Raw genomic sequence first — 21,338 nt, 5'->3', positions numbered from 1 at the left:
TGTGCTGTTGTTTAACAGCGTTGACTGACCTCAGTCCTGTGACAGCACAAGTAATACATAGGGCAAGAAGGAATGCAAGCGCTGAATCAAATCAAATCAAATGTATTTATTTAGCCCTTCGTACATACAGCTGATATCTCAAAGTGCTGTACAGACCTGAAGACCTCAAAGGAGCCGTACATTACAATTATTTCTGTTAGCACTCTTTTCTCTGTCTACACAACCACAGGCTGGAAATCAGTTTTACTTAACTTACTGTGGGATAATGTATGACTATGACGTGATCATCTGTTGTCATAATAACCACTTCTACAACTTGAAGAGGTATTTATTTCAGATTTATCCTTATTAGTAGTGGTAGTGATAAAAAGTAGCAGGTTTTAATTAATTTTTTGCTATAAATTGAGTTTGACAATGCATAAACAGGGGAACAGTAGCAACTCTCTCATTTTCACAAGACATGAGGGCCTATGGCCTATGGACATATTATCTAATTCCTGAGCCCTGACCAGAACCGCATGTAGAGGGGCACATGGTCAACATACACATGCATTCTACATTCAAATGATGTAAACAGCATCATACAATAATCCCAATACATATTGAATTAGAGAAATATTTATTTAAATTACACAATAACTAGTTTACTAATGCATGACGGCCCGAAAAACAAGAGCAACCAACCCGACACCAAAAGGGCTCTGCTCTGTACTTTCAGCTATAGTTTTCAGATTTGTCAAAGTATTTCTTTTTTAAAATCTAGCAGTAACGTTAACAATTTTTAGGATCACCCAAAAGAAGAGGAACTCATCAGTTCCCTCTGATCACATACCACCATCTAGTGGTCAAAATCATAGCAAGGCTATATTGTCTTCAGTGAAAACTGCATTAAGATGATTTTGCTCTTATTATTTTTTTTACGTGTTGATTTGTGACTGTCAAGTAAGTTCATAATCGTAATTACAGCAAAGGCTTTCTGGAACGCAAACTACATTTATATTTTGTGACATCCCATAAGAACTACAATTTATCGCGAAACACTGTTACCATAGTAACCATCTAACAAACGTTGTATTAGGAGCAGGGAGCTAGCCAGATCGCTTTAAGTAATAACGGAATTACGAAAGGGTCGATAGCTTTTTGACGTGCCCCGGGGGCAACACTCGTTTGCCTTTTTTTACGTGAAAATTGATGAGAAAACAAGGACACATAATGACTGATAAAACGTTTCAAATTGGACCACCGGAGACTAGAACGACGCTTCCTGCCTACCATTGGTAATGTGGATGTCACATCACACTAAAGACAACATTGGGTAGCCTCTTTTGTAACAATATAGTCATAACTGTATGTGGTTGACAACATAATTATATGTACACTGAACAAAAATATAAAACGCAACATGCAACAATTTCACGATTGTACCGAGTTGCAGTTCATATAAGGAAATCAATCGATTTAAATAAATTAATTAGGCCCTAATCTATGGATTTCACATGAATGGGAATACAGATATGCATCTGTTGGTCACATATACATTATATACAGTGCCTTCGGAAAGTATTCAGACCCATTGACCTTTTCCACATGTTGGTACATTACAGCCTTATTCTAAAATGGATTATATCTACACACAATACCCCATAGTGACAAAGCAAAAAAACAGAAATACCTTATTTGCATAACTATTCAGACCCTTCGCTATGAGCCTCGAAATTGAGCTCAGGTGCATCCTGTTTCCATTGATCATCCTTGAGATGTTTCTACAACTTGATTGGAGTCCACCTGTGGTAAACTCAATTGATTGGACATGATTTGGAAAGGCACACACCTGTCTTTATAAGGTCCCACAGTTGACAGTGCATGTCAGAGCAAAAACCAAGCCATGAGGTCAAAGGAATTGTCCGTAGAGTTTCCCAAGATAGGATTGTGTCGAGGTCAGTGGTGGAAAAAGTACCTATTTGTCATACTTGAGTAAAAGGAAAGATACCTTAATAGAAAACAACTCAAGTAAAAGTGAAAGTCATCCAGTAAAATACTACTTGAGTAAAAATGTAAAAGTATTTGGTTTTAAATATAATTAAAGTATCAAAAGTAAAAGTATTAATAGTTTCAAATTCCTTACATTATGCAAACCAGATGGCACAATTATTATTTTTAAATATATTTACAGATAGCCAAGGGAACACTACAACACCCAGACATTAATTTACAAACAAAGCATTTGTGTTTAGTGAGTCCGCCAGATCAGAGGCAGTAGGGATGACCAGGGATGTTCCCTTGATAAGTGTGTGAATTGGATCATTTTCTTGTCAAAATGTAACGAGAACTTTTGGGTGTCAGGGAAAATGTATAGAGTAAAAAGTACATTACTTTCTTTAGGAATGTTATTAAGTAAAAGTTGGCAAAAAGTTTTAAAAAAAGTTGGAGTTAATCTTAACACTACAGCATAGAATGACATTCTAGACGATTCTGTGCTTCCAACTTTGCGGCAACAGTTTAGGGAAGGCCCTTTCCTGTTTTAGCATGACAATGCCCCCATGCACAAATGAGGTCCATACAGAAATGGTTTGTCGAAATCGGTTTGGAAGAACTTGACTGGCCTGCACAGTCCTGACCTCAACCCCATCAAACACCTTTGGAATTAATTGAAATGCAGACTGCAAGCCAGGCCTAATCCCACAACATCAGTGCCCGACCTCACTAATGCTCTAGTGGCTGAATGGAAGCAAGTCCCTACAACAATGTTCCAACATCTAGTGAAAAGCCTTCCCAAAACAGTGGAGGCTGTTATAGCAGCACAGAGGGGACCAACTCCATATTAATGCCCATTATTTTGGAATGAGATGTTTGACGAGCAGGTGTCCATATACTTTTGGTCATGTAGTGTACCTTAAAAAAGGTAGGGACATGGATCAGAAAATCAGTCAGTATCTGGTGTGACCACCATTTTCCTCATGCAGCTCGACACATCTCCTTCGCATAGAGTTGATCAGTCTGTTGATTGTGGCCTGTGGAATGTTGTCCCATTCCTCTTCAACGGCTGAAGTTGCTGGATATTGGTGGAAACTGCAACACGCTGTAATACACGGCGAGCCAGAGCATCCCAAACATGCTCAATGGGTGACATGTCTAATGAGTATGCAGGCCATGGAAAAACTGGAACATTTTCAGCTTCCAGGAATTGTGTACAGATCCTTGCGACATGGGGCCATGCATTATCATGCTGAAAATGAGGTGATGGCTGCGGATGAATGGCACGACAATGGGCCTCAGGATCTCGTCACGGTATCTCTGTGCATTCAAATTGCCATTGACAAAATGCAATTGTGTTCGTTGTCCTTAGCTTATGCCTGCCCATACCATAACCCCACCGACACCATGGGGCACTCCGTTCACAACGTTGACATCCGCAAACCGCTCCCCCACACGACGCCATCTGCCCGGTACGGTTGAAACCGGGATTCATCCGTGAATAGCACACTTCTCCAGAGTGCGAGTGGCCATCGAAGGTGAGCATTTGCCCACTGAAGTTGGTTACGACACCAAATTGCAGTCAGGTCAAGACCCTGGTGAGGACGATGAGCATGCAGATGAGCTTCCCTGAGACGGTTTCTGATAATTTGGGCAGAAATTATTCAGTTGTGCAAACCCACAGTTTCATCAGCTGTCCGGGTGGCTTGTGTCAGACGCTCCCGCAGATGACGAAGCCGGATGTGGAGGTACTGGGCTGGCGTGGTTACACGTGGCCTGCGGTTGTGAGGCCGGTTGGACGTACTGCAAATTTTAGAGTGACCTTTGTTTTGTTCCCAGCACAAGGTGCACCTGTGTAATGATCATACTGTTTAAATCAGCTTCTATATACAGTGCCTTGCGAAAGTATTCGGCCCCCTTGAACTTTGCGACCTTTTGCCACATTTCAGGCTTCAAACATAAAAATATAAAACTGTATTTTTTTTGTGAAGAATCAACAACAAGTGGGACACAATCATGAAGTGGAACGACATTTATTGGATATTTCAAACTTTTTTAACAAATCAAAAACTGAAAAATTGGGCGTGCAAAATTATTCAGCCCCTTTACTTTCAGTGCAGCAAACTCTCTCCAGAAGTTCAGTGAGGATCTCTGAATGATCCAATGTTGACCTAAATGACTAATGATGATAAATACAATCCACCTGTGTGTAATCAAGTCTCCCTATAAATGCACCTGCACTGTGATAGTCTCAGAGGTCCGTTAAAAGCGTAGAGAGCATCATGAAGAACAAGGAACACACCAGGCAGGTCCGAGATACTGTTGTGAAGAAGTTTAAAGCCGGATTTGGATACAAAAAGATTTTCCAAGCTTTAAACATCCCAAGGAACACTGTGCAAGCGATAATATTAAAATGGAAGGAGTATCAGACCACTGCAAATCTACCAAGACCTGGCCGTCCCTCTAAACTTTCAGCTCATACAAGGAGAAGACTGATCAGAGATGCAGCCAAGAGGCCCATGATCACTCTGGATGAACTGCAGAGATCTACAGCTGAGGTGGGAGACTCTGTCCATAGGACAACAATCAGTCGTATATTGCACGAATCTGGCCTTTATGGAAGAGTGGCAAGAAGAAAGCCATTTCTTAAAGATATCCATAAAAAGTGTTGTTTAAAGTTTGCCACAAGCCACCTGGGAGACACACCAAACATGTGGAAGAAGGTGCTCTGGTCAGATGAAACCAAAATTGAACTTTTTGGCAACAATGCAAAACGTTATGTTTGGCGTAAAAGCAACACAGCTGAACACACCATCCCCACTGTCAAACATGGTGGTGGCAGCATCATGGTTTGGGCCTAGTTTTCTTCAGCAGGGACAGGGAAGATGGTTAAAATTGATGGGAAGATGGATGGAGCCAAATACAGGACCATTCTGGAAGAAAACCTGATGGAGTCTGCAAAAGACCTGAGACTGGGACGGAGATGTGTCTTCCAACAAGACAATGATCCAAAACATAAAGCAAAATCTACAATGGAATGGTTCAAAAATAAACATATCCAGGTGTTAGAATGGCCAAGTCAAAGTCCAGACCTGAATCCAATCGAGAATCTGTGGAAAGAACTGAAAACTGCTGTTCACAAATGCTCTCCATCCAACCTCACTGAGCTCGCGTTGTTTTGCAAGGAGGAATGGGAAAAAATGTCAGTCTCTCAATGTGCAAAACTGATAGAGACATACCCCAAGCGACTTACAGCTGTAATCGCAGCAAAAGGTGGCGCTACAAAGTATTAACTTAAGGGGGCTGAATAATTTTGCACGCCCAATTTTTCAGTTTTTGATTTGTTAAAAAAGTTTGAAATATCCAATAAATGTCGTTCCACTTCATGATTGTGTCCCACTTGTTGTTGATTCTTCACAAAAAAATACAGTTTTATATCTTTATGTTTGAAGCCTGAAATGTGGCAAAAGGTCGCAAAGTTCAAGGCGGCCGAATACTTTCACAAGGCACTGTATGCCACACTTGTCAGGTGGATGGATTCTTTTGACAAAGGAGAAATGCTAATTAACAGGGATGTAAACAAATTTGTGCACAAAACCTGGGAGAAATAAGCTTTTTGTGCATATGGAACATTTCTGGGATCCTTTATTTCAGCTCATGAAACCTGGGATGAACACTTTACATGTGGCGGTTATATTTTTGTTCAGTATACATAACATTGACACATAACCTTCCATCCAGTCTCTCTGGACTGGAGCTTCCAAATGTTAATGAGGGCAATGTGAAAGTAGAAGGATTTAATTTAGCTTTGACTCACAGGTACAAGGAAAAGTTGATGACCAAATGCCTGAAAGATGCAAAGAACAAACATCATCTCTCAGGTGCTTTGGATGGCCGTCGTTGGCGTTTTCTAAATGTGGGACTTGATGACTTCAGAGATGGGTATCCTAGTGCTGGGACAGCGGTTCTCTCTCAGGCCCAGAGGGGCATGTCCCCTTCCATTTTTGGGATGCCAAGTCCTACATCTCTCTCTGATAAAACACAATGGAAGCGCTTCTCGAAAGAGCAGGCTTGCTTCTCTAAGAAGAACCCTCAGCAGCAGGTACACCGGGAGCATGTGGCTACAGTGGAGCACAAACTCAAACAGCATCCTCTGGCTCTGTACCCACATTTAGAGCATGGCATGCCCCCAGAGGTGAGTGGCAGGTAGATAAGACTAATCAGCGATGTAATCACATTGCAGATGAAAGTTACCTCTCAATCCTTTTTGCAATAAGGCATAAAGGGTTGGTTTCCCAGACACCGAATAAGCCTAGTCCTGGACTAAAATTCAATAAGCATGTTGAATGGAGATCCTCCATTGTAAAGGCTTCAGTCCAGGGTAAGGTTTAATCTGTGTGTGGTAAACCAGTCCCTAAAGTATACATCAGATGGCCCATGCACATACAATTCTGAATTACAGTAATCAACTCTTACGCTGTTCTTACAGTAGGACTTTGTTTTGCTTACTTATAACACAATATGTCCTACTGATTGTATTTTATCCCGTAGTTGTTTGATCAGGTGATATGTGTCCTGGACCCAGATATGTGTGTGAACAGAGCTTCTGCAGTGACTTCACCAGAAAAAGAGGAGCAGGCAGACGACTGCACTGAGCCGTGGGAAACGATCATGCGGGAATTGGAGTCAGAGGAAGAAGTGAGAGAGGGACCACCTGTCAGTGCAATAATGTAAGTAGATTTCTGGAGAAGTCTGTTTTGGGGCAAACTCTTCATTACTAGGGTATAAACTGTTCATCTAGTGGTATAACTACTGTTGTTAACCCTTTATTATTTGGCTGAAGGACGGACGATTTATGCGCAAAGAACCCTTACAAAGGGCTGCAAAGAAAGCAGAGCAGTGCCAAGGAAGACCAGATAGTAAACGTCAAACGACTGCGCTCCCCATCTCAAGACGAGGACATCAAGAAAGTCACTAAGCTTTTCTGTGACTGGGTCGCCTCATTGGTAAGCACAGCTAACAGAAACCGGCCAAGGTGAGGAATACACACCCCAATTAAAGGTCAAGTAAAGATCAGAATGATGAATCATCATCATATTCTAAATGACCTTGTAGAAGCAGGAACAGATTATTTAGAATGATCTTAACATTTAACCTCCCTGGTAAATTAATGGTTGACTCTCGCAGGGAGGAGAGAAGAACAACCTGACTGAATCCACCCTGCTGGGCCTGTTTGTCAGTGGGTATGAGAAGAAGCCGTCCCTGACCTTCCCTATCCAGGTGGTTGAGCCTAAGAACGTGCCAGAGGACCTACGTAACTCTGTGGAGGATCTGCGCAGAGCCCACACCTGTGAAGACCCCTTAAAGGACTCAGAACCATACAAGGTATTGAGTGTCTCAGCTTGAGGCCCACAGACCTCACAAGACAGATGGATGAAAATGTATCAATTGCTTGTACAGTTCTTCACTTTCTAAACAGCATTACCCACAACTATGTCCACATCCGGCCTATGGTAAAAATATAAAATGCACATGTTCAACAGAGCAAACCAGGAACTAAAAGGCCCAAATATGGAGCATGGTACCTGGATACTAAAACATGGAAGAAAAGAGATGCTGATGAACCATTAAGAGACCCCAATGTCATCCCTGAGGACTTTGAGTTTCCTGCACAACCAAGTGAAATGGTGGGTCTTTGGTATAACTATTACACTTGTCCTTGTTCTTTGTGGGTAAAAAACGAGACAACTGTCTTTGACTATTAAATCAGAATATCAATCCCCATTGACGGTTCAGGTAAAATTGTCTGATATAATTTGTCTTCTCAATAGGATGATGAACTGAAACAGATGCATGGGACTCAAGCGTTCAAGCAGTTCATCATCAGCAAAGGGCTGAGGGTGCCTAGGGTAAGACAACATTGCTTCACATTTTTACACAGGTCATGCTTCACAGCACAGGTGTTTGAATTTCAATGTCAGTTAATTATACAGTACCAGTCAAAGGTTTGGGCACACCTATTCATTGCAGGGTTTTTCTTTATTTTTATTATTTTCTACATTGTAGAATAATAGTGAAGACATCAACATTTGAGATTCTTCAAAGTAGCCACCCTTTGCCTTGATGACAGCTTTACATTCTTGGAATTCTCTCAACCAGCTTCATGAGGTAGTCGCCTGGAATGCATTCAATTAACAGGTGTTCCTTGTTAAAAAGTTAATTTGTGGAATTCATTTCCTTAATGCATTTGAGCCAATCAGTGTTGTGACAGGGTAGGGGTGGTGTACAGAAGATACACCTATTTGGTAAAAGACCAAGTCCATATTATGGCAAGAACAGCTCAAATAAGCAAAGAGAAATGACAGTCCATCATTACTTTAAGACATGAAGGTCATTCAATCCGGAACATTTCAAGAACTTTGAAAGTTTCAGTCGTAAAAACATTAAAGCACTATGATGAAACTGGCTCTCATGAGGACCGCCACAGGAAAGGAAGACCCAGAGTTACCTCTGCTGAATAGGATAAGTTCATTAGAGTTAACTGCATTTCAGATTGCAGCTCAAATAAATGCTTCAAAGTTCAAGTAACATACACATCTCAACATCAACTGTTCAAAGGAGACTGTGTGAATCAGGCCTTCATGGTTGAATTGCTCCAAAGAAACAACTACTAAAAGGACACCAATAAGAAGAGACTTGCTTGGGCCAAGAAACACGAGCAATGGACATTAGACCTGTGGAAATTTGTCCTTTGGTCTGATGAGTCCAAATTTGAGATTTTTGATACCAACTACCATGTCTTTGTGAGACAGAGTAGGTGAACGTATTGTCTGCATGTGTGGTTCCCACCGTGAAGCATGGAGAAGGTGTGATGGTGCTTTGCTGGTGACACTGATTTAGAATTCAAGGCACACTTAACCAGCTTGGCTACCACAGCATTCTGCGGCGATACGCCACCCCATCTGGTTTGCGCTTAGTGGGACTATCATTTGTTTTTCAACAGGACAATGACCCAACAACTCCAGGCTGTGTAAGGGCTATTTGACCAAGGAGGAGAGTGATGGAGTGCTGCAACAGATGACCCGGCCTCCACAATCACCCGACTTGAGATGGTTTGGGATGAGTTGGACCGCCGAGTGAAGGAAAAGCAGCCAACAAGTGCTCAGCATATGTGGGAACTCCTTCAAGACGGTTGGAAAAGCATTACAGGTGTAGCTGGTTGAGAGAATGCCAAGTGTGCAAATCTGTCATCAAGCCAAAGGGTGGCTACTTTGAAGAATCTAAAATATATTTTGATTTGTTCAACAGTTTTTTGGTTACTACAGGATTCCATGTGTTATTTTATAGTTTGATGTCTTCACAATGACTTTTCAATGTAGAAAATAGTAAAAATAAAGAACAACTAGTAGGTGTAGGTGTCCAAACTTTTGACTGGTACTGTAAATATTTTATCTGAAATTGGTTGGCTTTTAAACTTGGGTTTCTTTTTAGTTTCTGAGTACTCTCTTTGAAGAAGAGGAGGGAGACAACCGATCAAAGCCAGATGGAGCAGGCTCTACTTCAACACGGAAGGGGACAGTGGTACTTTAGGCAGGTTTCAATAGGCAATATGTTGGGCAGTTACACAGTAGTATACTCAATTTGTCAAAACAAACTGACATAAAACATTTGACGCTACGCTGCTACAAAGGTTCCCCTAATTTTTCATGAGTTTCCAAATCACTGACTGGCTGTCAATGCATGTACATCAAAGATCATCCTCAGTTACCTTGACTAATGACATCTTTCATGAATAACAAAAATATCCTGCTAGCCTGTTGTTTATCCTCCTGTCATCATATTTGGTGCCAATCCTCTATATTTGGTTTCATTTTTGCCATGTTGATAGTAACATGCCATGGACAAATTGTATTCATAATAAAAGACAATTCACCATAATGATCATAGTGCCTTTACTTTTAAATACAAGTTTATTTTTGTACACAAGTACACATTCACTCAGAGCCTTGATTGTTCTAAAGCTTCCTTTTGTCTTTGACATTTCTCATCCTCTTCTCCTGACTCTTTATCATAGAGGACATTTCTGAAGAAAAAAAATGGGGAAAAAAATTACTTAAAATGCATTTAGTAGTTTCTTCACAGAAACTGTGTTTTCAAGATAAACTGTATTGTCCCAAAGGTGGCAGTTATCTTATCGGACATAAACAGCAATGGAATTTTTCTGGATTAATCAGGAATTTGTTTTCATGAACTTGACCTATCCAATATAATCATTGTCCTGATTCTCTGTGTCCTGATGACATTCCTATCAAACAATTTGGTCTAGTACGTGAGGCAGGGAGGGGCAGACATAACAAGGATGTCTGGATTCACACAACTGTTAAATTTGGACAACATTGGGCAAATTCAAAACTCCTAATACAGATTCAGATCTTTAGCACTGATGTTAGTCACTAACCACTGTGCTGCACAGCAGTCAGATGAACCAAATAAACTCTGTTCAACAAACCTTGGTTCTTCATCTGCAAGTCCTCCACTATGTTTTGAAGGCTGTCCAGTTTTCCTTGCAAGTGCTTGCATGTGTGTCCTGTAAACTCAGCCTGCGGATTGGCCACTGGACAAACATTTCAAGTGAAACCACAAGTTACTCACTCAGAAGTCATCAAATTAGAGTTCTGAAATTCAAACATTATTATGATGCCATTCTGTAAAGTAACCAAGGTTCTCCAAGGCCATTTCATTGGGGACATTGTCTCCCGCATTGGTTACACAACTGAGTTGTAATAATGCTGAAGGCATTGGGACTTACAGGTGTGTGTGTCTGTGAGAGGGCTTTCTGCCTGAGGCCTGCTCTGTGGTGGAGGTGTGGGGTTGTGGTCAGAGGTCAGAAGTGAGTGTACAGGGGACCTGCGGCCCAGTGCCATGGCTCGAGGGGACGATGTGTAGGAAGGCAGAGATGCAGCAAAAGAGAAGTCATGGCCTGTAGAAATAGCAAACAATGTCTCAAGTGGAGGAATGGTTAACTGCTGAAAAACTGTATACCTTGATCATAACATGTTTGAAGGGGGACCACAGGGATGATAATGGGTCTAGTAGAGTGATATGGAAGGTGAAATTAGGAAAATAAAGCACATGATCGGTTGAGTGTGTTAAAATGGTTGATTGTACTAACAGAGAAACTCACTGGCGCTTGAGAAGGTGCTGTTTAAATTCCGCTCATCCAGATCAGTTGTCCTAAGGAGGTGAGCCACACCACTGCACATATTGCATACACAAACATGCATTAGAACGAAGCCACAGGCAGACATTGCACATTCATGTGGCCTGAGGATTAGTGAAGCCAATATACAAAGGTAGGGAACGGTTGCCAACAGCCATGCTCAGGCAGTCAGAAACAAGAGGTTCAAGGATACATGCTCTTACCTGCTGTTGGTCCCTTTTATCGTTTTGGCATTGCTTGTAACATTTTTGTTCACTTCGTTGCTGTAAGAGACATTTTTTTTTGCATGAAATTTGAATTAAAGAAGCTCCACATGATTGTAGTTGATGGGTTGATTGAGAACCAAAGAGAACACAAGCTCTGCATACATTGAGAAACATGTCACATGGCTGTGAAACATTTGTGAAATAAACCACTGTGGTTTCAGAAACCAAGTGAATGACGCACAACAACAAAAATGTGTGGGGGGAAAAAACTAGTAGCATCGTGATCTTTAACGTCACACTCAGAGACTTACAGTGTGGTCCTGTGATCTCTCTCTGGAACAGAGCTCCTTCTGAGGGTGCTTTTGTTGGTGTGTGGTCCAGGATTTTCAGAAATCACACCTCGTAGCTCTTTGACTAGGGACCGCAGCTCCGTGGTGGGGCTTTCCAGCAGCTGCTGGGGTTTCAACTGTAAGAGGGGTGAAGAGATGCTGAGTAAAATACCATTATGGGTTACACTATATTCAACACAGAAATCTATTGTTGACCATCTGGGATACTTCCATGCTTTCAGTAAATTGGCTTAGATCCGACTGTTCTGGAGTCAAGTCAAACGGTTGATGAACGAGTCTGTCATGCTGCCACAGGAATGCAATCAGGGTGTGTTTTTAATTTGGGGGGAGTCAGATGTGCTGAGCTTGTGTCTTTCTTTTCCACCACTGAAAAAACAGCAACAAAGCCAGGCCCTGGAAGGATTGGGGCCACAAGGCATTTTGTAGGAATTTGTTGTATTGATCTACCTCTAGCAGGCACTTTGAGCCGTACTGGCTGGAGGGCAGAGCAGTCAGGGCTGTTGGGCTGGAGAGGGAAGCACGCTGAGCATTCCCTGTGGCTCGCAGGTTTTGGCCCTGCAGCTCATGCAGAAAAGACACAGCACTTGAAAAAGCATATATACAGCATAGAAGGCTATAGACAGTTTAGAGGAGAAAGGATATTCAGAGTACAATGCAAATCAAACAAAAAACAGCATATGCATTAGACCTCTATAGAGGCAGATGGACACCCATCCTAGTGTGCTGTACCGTCACATCCAGAGCATGCTGCAGCTTCAGCCGTACAAACTCCTGCTCTTGCAACTGGATGAAGTCTTGACAGTGGACAAAGCTCTCGGACATCTGAAGAACATCGTAGGTGTAAATGGGGGTCAGTCAGAGCGAGACGTATATTTCATACTGTGTGATAAAGTGAGTAAATACAAGGTAGTGCCACACCACCTTGTGTAGGGCCGTCTCCAGTTTGGCCACTTTCTCCCTGAGCCGTCTCTCCAGGGAGCGGACGGTCTCCACCTCCGCTGCCACCTGCCTCTTCTCCTCAGTGACTGAAGCCAGCAGCTGGATCTGACGCTTACTTTCTTGACTCTGGTAACGCTTCTCCTGGGAAGGGAAAGACCATATTGAAGGCAGATTATTATACATTTAAGTGAACACCAGAATATCTTGCGGTTTTAAATCCCTCCTTAAGGACACAGGGCTTTTATCTGTGTGGAAGCCAGGGCATGTGTAATTACGATAGACACGATGTGGAGCACTAAAAGTAGACATTGAGGTGTTGCTACCTCGGTCAGTTTGTCCATGGTCTCCTCCAGGAGCTGGATTCGGCCATGGAGAGTGTCAATCTGTTCCCGCTTGGCTGTTATCTGCTTCTGCATCCCCATGGCAACCTTCAGGCCTGGACAGAGAAAGGGGAGACAGACCTTGATTGACTCGATCCTCTCTGCCCTATCTACTCTCATCTCTTTCTGTCGATTCAATGGAGGAAGAAATGAATCAACTAAATCCAAGGTGAATTGTCACAATGAGTGACACAGAGCATGAAAGATAACAGAATGACCCGTACACTGAATAAGCTCCCAATTACCACATTTATCGACCACGTTTCAATCCAACACGGATCTCCGCTATAATATAATGTTCTCAGTGATGTGCAGTGCTGACCGTGTCCGTCCGCTCCCTCCAGGGTCCTCAGGGTGCTCCTGGCCTGGTCCAGCTCAGCCCGGGTGGTCTTCAGCTGGGCCTTCAGACCCACCACCACGCCCTCCTGCTCTTCACTCTTACTGCTGTGGAGCCTCTTCAACTCCTCATGCTCCTCTGGGGGACAGACAGACGGTCAACAAGAAAAACAGACGCTACATGCTGTACTGGTTTTCCAACACAGTCTAGCAACATGATCATTGTTCTTGCCGTTTGTCACTGAAGACCTGTATTTTCCCCTAAAGACTTGATAAATGGAGGCTGTTAAATCAAATCACTGAAAGGTCGTTATTATTGAATAATTAAGAATGAATAAAGTTCAGAATTCATACAAAAACGTTAGCAGATAAGTGTTTGAATGAACAGAGTTGATGCATCATTTTATCTGTGAGGGGAATACTCTCATATGAAAGCCATCTAAATTCAGCAAAAAAAGAAACATCCTCACTGTCAAACTCATTTACTTTCAGCAAACTTAAAATGTGTAAATATGTGTATGAACATAAGATTCAACAACTGAGACAAACTGAACAAGTTCCACAGACATTATCCATTTCTGTTAGTCACATGTGTCCCTGAACAAAGGGGGGGGATCAAAATCAAAAAAGTAACAGGCAGCATCTGGTGTGGCCACCAGCTGCGTTAAGTACTGCAGTGCATCTCCTCCTCATGGACTGCACCAGATTTGGCAGTTCTTGCTGTGAGATGTTACCCCACTCTTCCACCAAGGCACCTGCAAGTTCCCGGACATTTCTGGGGGGAATAGCCTACCCCTCACACTCCGATCCAACAGGTCCCAGACGTGCTCAATGGGATTGAGATCCGGGCATTCCTGTCTTGCAGGAAATCACACACAGAATGAGCAGTGTGGCTGGTGGCATTGTCATGCTGGAGGGTCATGTCAGGATGAGCCTGCAGGAAGGGTACCACATGAGGGAGGATAATGTCTTCCCTATAACTCACAGCGTTGAGATTGCCTGCAATGACAACAAGCTCAGTCCGATGATGCTGTGACACACTGCCCCAGACCATGATGGACTCTCCACCTCCAAATCGATCCCGCTCCAGAATACAGGCCTCGGTGTAACGCTCATTCCTTCAACGATAAACGCGAATCCGACCATCACTCCTGGTGAGACAAAACCTCGACTCATTAGTGAAGAGCACTTTTTGCCAGTCCTGTCTGGTCCAGCGACGGTGGGTTCGTACCCATAGGCGACATTGTTGCCGGTGATGTCTGGTGAGGACCTGCCTTACAACAGGCCTATAAGCCCTCAGTCCAGCCTCTCTCAGCCTATTGTGGACAGTCTGAGCACTGATGGAGGGATTATGCATTCCTGGTGTAACTCAGGCACTTGATGTTGCCATCCTGTACCTGTCCCACAGGTGTGATGTTCGGATGTACCGATCCTGTGCAGGTGTTGTTACACGTGGTCTGACACTGCGAGGACGATCAGCTGTCCGTCCTGTAGCGCTGTCTTAGGCGTCTCACAGTACGGACATTGCAATTTATTGCCCTGGCCACATCTGCAGTCCTCATGCCTCCTTGCAGCATGCCTAAGGCACATTCACGCAGATGAGCAGGGATCCTGGGCATCTTTCTTTTGGAATTGTTCAGAGTCAGTAAAAAGGCCTCTTTATAGTGTCCTAAGTTTTCATAACTGTGACCTGAATTGCCTACCGTCTGTAAGCTGTTTGTGTCTTAAAGACCATTCCACAGGTGCATGTTTATTCATTGTTTATGGTTCATTGAACAAGCATGGGAAACAGTGTTTAAACCCTTCACAATGAAGATCTGTGAAATTTTGATTTGAATTTTTACTAATTATCTTTGAAAGACAGGGTCCTGAAAAAGGGACGTTTATTTTTTAACTGAGTTTATGACAGCCAGTGTACCTGTGAGGCTGACCAGTTGCATGCGTTGCACCTCTAGCTCAGCGGTAAGCTGCTGTTTCTCCAGCGTCAGCTCCTTGACACAGCAGCTCTGTTTGGACAGACCAGCCTGCTGTACTCGCCTCTCCTGCTCCAGCACCGCCAAACACTCCTCACGCTGCTCTAAGCATGTCTGTAAAGGGAGGGACTCAGGGTTGGAACGGTATATAGTAGGATACCTTTGAAAACACACCCAAAAAGAAAAATATGGAGTATTATACAATCCAAGACAATGAACAAGCCTGAGGACTCCCCTTAGCAGCCTGAATGACCTCAAAATCTGGTCTTGATTTAGAAGCATGCCAAGTTTCCCCACCCGAGGGGTAGGAGACAACCAACCTTGAAACTAAAGTATATGATCAAAACTAACTAACTAGCCAACTAACTAACCCTTAACTGTTGGATCTCCAGCTTGTGCTCATTGAGCTGGTTGCTGAGGCGGCTCTTCTCATTGTGCAGGGAGTCAATGCTACGTCCATGCTGCACCGTCATCTGGGTAGTGCTCTCCATCTGCAGCCGCAGCAGGTCCACCATCTTCTCCCGGTCCTCCAGCTTGAGTCTCAGCACCTCAGTCTCTGCCCTGAGGGCCTGGCAGATGCCCTGGGCTTCCTCCAGCCTGGCCCGTCCCTGCTGCGCCTCCTGCAGCCTCAGCTGCAGCTCCCTGTCCCTCTCCTCCAGCAGCGCCTGGACCTTCTTCAGCTCCTCGTCCCGGTCACCCTTCAGGGCTTGCAGCCGCAGCTCCTCGTCCCTGGCCTTGTACAGCTGGTCTGTGGTCAATTCCAGCTCCCGTCGCACCACAACCAGCTCCTTCTGCTGCTCCCGCTGATGCTTCTCGCCCAACAACTGGCAGAGGAGACAAAAAATAAAGAGTGTTTGGCAACTAAAGCCTTGGTGTCATCTTCCATTTAAAAAAAAAAATGGTGCTTGGTCTGCTCCTTCTCCAGGGCCAGCTGCTCACGGGCCTGCTGCAGCTCTGACTGACCGCACACACGTAATACACTACTGACTCTTATTCAAACATCTCTGTTTGATTTCATGGGTTTTATTTTTTTTATGTTTAAAACATATCAAAGCCAGATTCATATTTATATATCAAACACAATGATAGACAGACTGAGTTTCTGGAATCAAAGAATGTGAAATGTTAAGATAGTGTATCTCTTTCTACAGCAGCAGGGAGCTAAGGACGTACCGTATCCTTGCTGTTTGTGTCTGAGGCTGGGCTGTATTACCGTGAGCTGGCAGAGCCGAGAGTCCAGCTCCTCTGTCTGCTGGAGGGATCTGTCTCTCCCTCTCTGGGCCTCCCCCGCCTGAGACTGGGCCTCGGCCAACAGCATCTCCAGAGCACCCACCTGGTACACAACATCATGACAACCCAAAGCATCAGAACCTCCTAAACCTTTGTTTGAAAAGACTAAGGCCACTCTATTATTCTACATCACAACCGGCATGTGTGTGTTAGCTGTAACCTTGTCTTCATGGCCCTGCTGGGTGTCTAGTAGTTCGGAGCGCAGGACGGAGAGAGCTGACTCCAAGTCATTGACCTGACACTGGTGCACTGAAGCCTGGCTTTCACCTTGTTTTCTGGTGAAAGGAAATAATGCATTAATTTGGACACTTTCTGAAAGATTTGACAGGTGTCTTAATGAAAAGATGAGTGACTTTATACATTTTTTGTATTTTACCCAGTTTTTCTCCCCAATTTCGATCTTGTCTCATCGCTGCAGAAGTGAAGGTTGGGTCATGCGTTCTCTGAAACATGACCCGCCAAACCGCGCTTCTTAACACCTGATTAACCCGGAAGCCAGCTGCACCAATACGTCGGAGGAAACACTGTTCAACTGACGACTGCTGTCAGCCTGCAGGCACCCAGCCCACCACAGGGAGTCGCAAGACTGCGATAAAGCCCCCAGGCCAAACCCTCCCCTAACCCGGACGACGCTGGGCCAATTGGGTGCCTCCCTATGGGACTCACGGTCACAGCCGGTTGTGACAGAGACTGGGATCGAACCCGGGTCTGTAGTGACGCGCTCTTTGAATTTAATTAAACTCAGGAAATATGTAGATATAGTATTGCTAGTTAATTCATGTCTCTCACTGTAACAACTCCACCTGGACATGCAAGCTGGAGGCTCTGCCTCTGGAGCTGCTCAATTTCTCAGTCAATATCGCCACCTCCTGGTCATGACTGGTAGTGAGCTGCTTCATTCTGGAAAAGAGTAAAGCAACTCAAGCATTGCAACTTTACGTCACCTCTAGGAACCTGCCTCGAACATACATGCGGTTTTAGGGTTACAACAAATTCTATACCAGACAGTCTTACATGCAGGTAATGTGTGGGCTATCAGATTAGTGAATGACTGTAATCCCAAGTCACTGAGACAAGAATTGTGGAAAGTTAATGAAAATGTACCTTTCCCTTTGCTCATTCAACATGATCTCTGCTTTCTCTTGGCATTTATGTTCTTGAGTCTCCATCTGCTCCTTCAGCTGGCACAATGAGTTAGGAATGAAAAATACAATGTCAAGAACAACATTTCAAACCCTTGATAAAAGTGTTGTGTGAAATAAAACAAAACACACTGTCTTACCAGCAGAAGGCTTTCTCTCAGATTGTGATTTGCATGCTCCAAGTTGTGTAATACTTTCTCCACTGCAACACCCAGTGCGTCCTGGCTAGTGTACAAATTGTTTCCACAACGTTTTTCGTAAGCCAACAGCGTGGAGTACACCTCCTGTAGTGTCCGCTCCCTTGACTCTGTTCTCCTGCTCTGTGACTTTGCTTCATCCTCAGCCTCCAGTAGCCTCTGGTCCCCGGTCTGTTTAGCGGCTTGCAGCTCCCTGATCATTGCTTGCATTTTCCCCATTACATCTGCCTGTTTTCTGCTCTCTTTCGTTCTGAGGGACAAAACAATTAACACCCAATTGACACTTACTGGTTGAATTAACGTTGTTTCCATGTCATTTCAATTAAATTAGGTGGAACCAACGTGAAATAGATGTTGAATTGACGTCTGTGCCCAGTGGGCATTGAAGGGACTGTAAAACATGTCCTATACTCCCGTTGCAAAAAACCTGTGTGTGTTCAAAGGTATACAGTAAAAATGGCCTACAGTGCAACAGTTTCAGCTTCAATTACCTTAGATCAGTCAGGGCATCTTTCTCAATCTGGAACTCCTGCAATTTTGTCTGCAGCTTGATGATGGACTGACGGAAGTAGAACTTCTGCTGTTCATGAAGCTCATGTGTCTGAAAAAGTATTAGCAACGGTTGCGATCAATGGCACCTCACGTGGCAAAGAACTGCATGGATTTTGATATTAGAATCATTGAGTTCAAGAGGCCTTCCACAATAATATATAACTCTCACCAGGAAAGAAGAAAGAAATAGGACTGTATCTCACACTAACCTCACTCAGCTGCTTTTGGAGCTCCGACACCTGTTGAGAGTAGTCCCCTATTGCATTTTCCAAAACATCTTTCCCAGGGAAAGTTATGCCACTTCTGACCAGCTCCAGGCCATATGTAAGAGGCTGGATCACAGACAGCACTTCTGAGTTCTCCTCCGATGAACCATCTGTAAAATAAAAATGTAAAGCAGCAATAAGGAACACTTATCACAGCAAACTACTATAGGTAGTTTCATAATTCAAAATAGAGTAGTGACATATTTGGTTGTGACAATAGCTCCGATGTGTAACTGTATAGCTAGTACTGGCTATATTTTTCTTCATGACACAAGAAAACCACATACTCACCCATAAAGATGGGAAAGTAATTCATTTGTGAAGGTGAGCTGCTGGGACATGTGCGTCCCATTTTCTCTATGGTCATTTTAGTTGCATGTTCCACTTCTTCTTGCAGCATTTGAGTCTCCTTGGTTCGTCTGTCAAGCTCCTCACTGTAAAGAAAGAACGTAACAAACTTGCTTCCAAAAGGATGATGGTTCATGGTGCAAAAGACAGACAATCTGTTTTCAAATACAGGTAGCTAGTGTTATGAAAAAGGATGTGGGGGAGTTAGCTAACTAGAGTAATTTAAAGAAAAGGGCAAAATTACCTCAACTCATCCAGATTGTTGTACCTTCTAGGGACAGTGCTGGTGTCATTTTTACCTGTAAGGTAGAGGTAGCTTGCTAAATTAGAAAGCCAAAGAGGGATTGCTCAGTGCTGCGACTGATGCCAGGAATCAGCACAGCGATGTGATAAGACCGGGAACTTTGCTAGAAGGTTAGTAGTTAGCAATGTTATACACTATATATACACACAAAAGTATGTAGACACCCCTTCAAATTAGTGGATTTAGCAACTTCAGCCGCACCCGTTGCTGACACGTGCATAAAATTGAGCACTCAGCCATGGAATCTCCATAGTAAACATTGGCAGTAGAATGGCCTAATTGAAGAGCTCAATGACTTTCAACGTGGTGCCGTCTTAGGATGCCACCTTTCCAACAAGTCAATTCGTCAAATTTCTGCCCTGGTCAACTGTAAGTTCTATTATTGGGAAGTGGAAACGTCTAACGGCTCACCCGCGAAGTGGTAGGCCACACAAGCTCACAGAATGGGCCCGCCGAGTGCTGAAGAGCGTATAAATTGTCTGTCCTCGGTTGCAACACTCAGTACAGAGTTCCAAACTGCCCCTGGAAGCCACGTCAGCACAAGAACTGTTCGTCTGGAGCTTCATGAAATGGGTTTACATGGCCGAGCAGCCGCACACGAGCCTAAGATCACCATGTACAAATTCCAAGCGTTGGCTGGAGTGGTGTAAAGCTCACCACCATTGGACTCTGGAGCAGTGGAAACACGTATTCTGGAGTGATGAATCACGCTTCACCATCTGGCAGTCTGACAGACTAATCTGGGTTTGGCAGATGCAAGAACACTACCTGCCACAATGCATAGTGCCAACTGTAAAGTTTGGTGGAAGAGGGCTGTTTTTCATGGTTCGGCTTAGGCACATTAGTTCCAGTGAAGGGACATTTAATGTTACAGCATACAATGACACTCTAGTCTAGACAATTCTGTGCTTCCAACTTTGTGGTAACAGTTTGGGGAAGCCCCTTCCTGTTTCAGCATGACATTGCCCCCATGCACAAAGCAAGGTCCATACAGAAATGTTTTGTTGAGATCGGGGGGAGACCAACTCCATATTAATGCCCATGATTTTGGAATGAGATGTTCGACAAGCAGGTGTCGACATACTTATGTAGTGTAACTAGCTAACGTTAGTCAGGTTAATTTACTTACTTGTTGTTGGAATCTCGTGCAATAAACCATCAAACAATTCAGAGGATTTGTAAATAGATAAATTACTATCTTTGGATATGGCATTTTGAAATCCAGATGACATTATCAGTTGGTTAGCTAGCTAGCCGTATGGGATAACATGTGGAAATCAACCAGCGCCTGCAAACAACAAGTAGTAGCGAAGCTTCATCGCCATGGAAACGGTTGATTTCGCGCTTTCTTCACTCAGATTCGGTGTATTTTAGAAACAGGAACTCCCCAAAGTTATTGCTAAATCTGGAATTTTGTAGATACCATCTCAAGAACAAACAGAAATATGGTTACTTTTCCGTTAAAAAAAAATATTGAAGGGTAGTAAAACAAAAGTCCGTCGGTCGTCACTAGTTACCACAGCCATTAAGCCATATGCCGCGTTCAACACAACTGGGAACTCGGAAAAATACAAAGTCAAATCATAACGTCAGTGATCTTCAGGCCGGAAACTCGGCGCTCTAGAAAGAGTCCCGAGTTCCCGAGTTGGATGATCGTTTACATCGATATTTTTTCCAATCGGATCATCCCGAGTGAGTTCCCATTGCTTTGAACGTTCTGAAGTCGGAGATTCCCAAGAACCTAGTTGTTTTGAACACGTCATGGTAATTCGGAAATCTTCAACGTCCAACTTTAGTGCGTTCAAAATATCTGGGAACTCGGAAAAAAACTAGCTCCGACTGGGAACAATCGATTTGAACG

At 43.6% G+C, this 21,338-nt stretch overlaps 2 protein-coding genes across 7 annotated transcripts; one reads left to right on the top strand and one right to left on the bottom strand.

Annotated features, from left to right (window-relative positions):
* Positions 1-381: 381 nt before the first annotated feature.
* zgc:158260 (uncharacterized protein LOC571389 homolog) lies at positions 382-9,910 on the top strand. 4 transcript variants are annotated; one of them, XM_021605535.2, is made up of 8 exons: positions 382-1,315; positions 5,794-6,169; positions 6,526-6,704; positions 6,818-6,980; positions 7,162-7,359; positions 7,518-7,661; positions 7,806-7,883; positions 9,466-9,910. In XM_021605535.2, the coding sequence occupies exons 1-8, from the start codon at positions 1,281-1,283 to the stop codon at positions 9,562-9,564; spliced, it is 1,272 nt and encodes a 423-aa protein (XP_021461210.1). In that variant the 5' UTR covers positions 382-1,280; the 3' UTR covers positions 9,565-9,910. The 4 variants fall into 4 exon arrangements, with proteins under 4 accessions (XP_021461210.1, XP_021461209.1, XP_036835465.1 ...); XM_021605534.2 differs by having other exon boundaries at positions 383-1,277; XM_036979570.1 differs by lacking the exons at positions 382-1,315; positions 9,466-9,910 and adding an exon at positions 8,978-9,028 and having other exon boundaries at positions 5,598-6,169.
* On the bottom strand, positions 9,795-21,180 carry LOC110525431 (coiled-coil domain-containing protein 158). 3 transcript variants are annotated; one of them, XM_021605529.2, is made up of 23 exons: positions 20,607-21,180; positions 19,418-19,472; positions 19,117-19,259; positions 18,769-18,935; positions 18,499-18,608; positions 17,951-18,257; positions 17,773-17,849; positions 17,458-17,568; positions 16,829-16,943; positions 16,592-16,711; positions 15,750-16,202; positions 15,324-15,492; positions 13,392-13,544; positions 13,013-13,125; positions 12,672-12,830; positions 12,480-12,572; positions 12,198-12,305; positions 11,712-11,866; positions 11,398-11,457; positions 11,147-11,229; positions 10,784-10,954; positions 10,484-10,588; positions 9,795-10,057 (listed from the first exon to the last, which is right to left on the bottom strand). In XM_021605529.2, the coding sequence occupies exons 1-23, from the start codon at positions 20,707-20,709 to the stop codon at positions 9,990-9,992; spliced, it is 3,198 nt and encodes a 1,065-aa protein (XP_021461204.2). In that variant the 5' UTR covers positions 20,710-21,180; the 3' UTR covers positions 9,795-9,989. The 3 variants fall into 3 exon arrangements, with proteins under 3 accessions (XP_021461204.2, XP_021461205.2, XP_021461206.2); XM_021605530.2 differs by having other exon boundaries at positions 11,159-11,229; XM_021605531.2 differs by lacking the exons at positions 9,795-10,057; positions 10,484-10,588; positions 11,147-11,229.
* Positions 21,181-21,338: the final 158 nt, after the last annotated feature.

The sequence above is a fragment of the Oncorhynchus mykiss genome, chromosome 6 (assembly GCF_013265735.2).
Source record: "Oncorhynchus mykiss isolate Arlee chromosome 6, USDA_OmykA_1.1, whole genome shotgun sequence".
Classification (NCBI taxonomy): Eukaryota; Metazoa; Chordata; class Actinopteri; order Salmoniformes; family Salmonidae; genus Oncorhynchus; species Oncorhynchus mykiss.
This window is presented reverse-complemented; position numbering and strand designations above follow the sequence as displayed.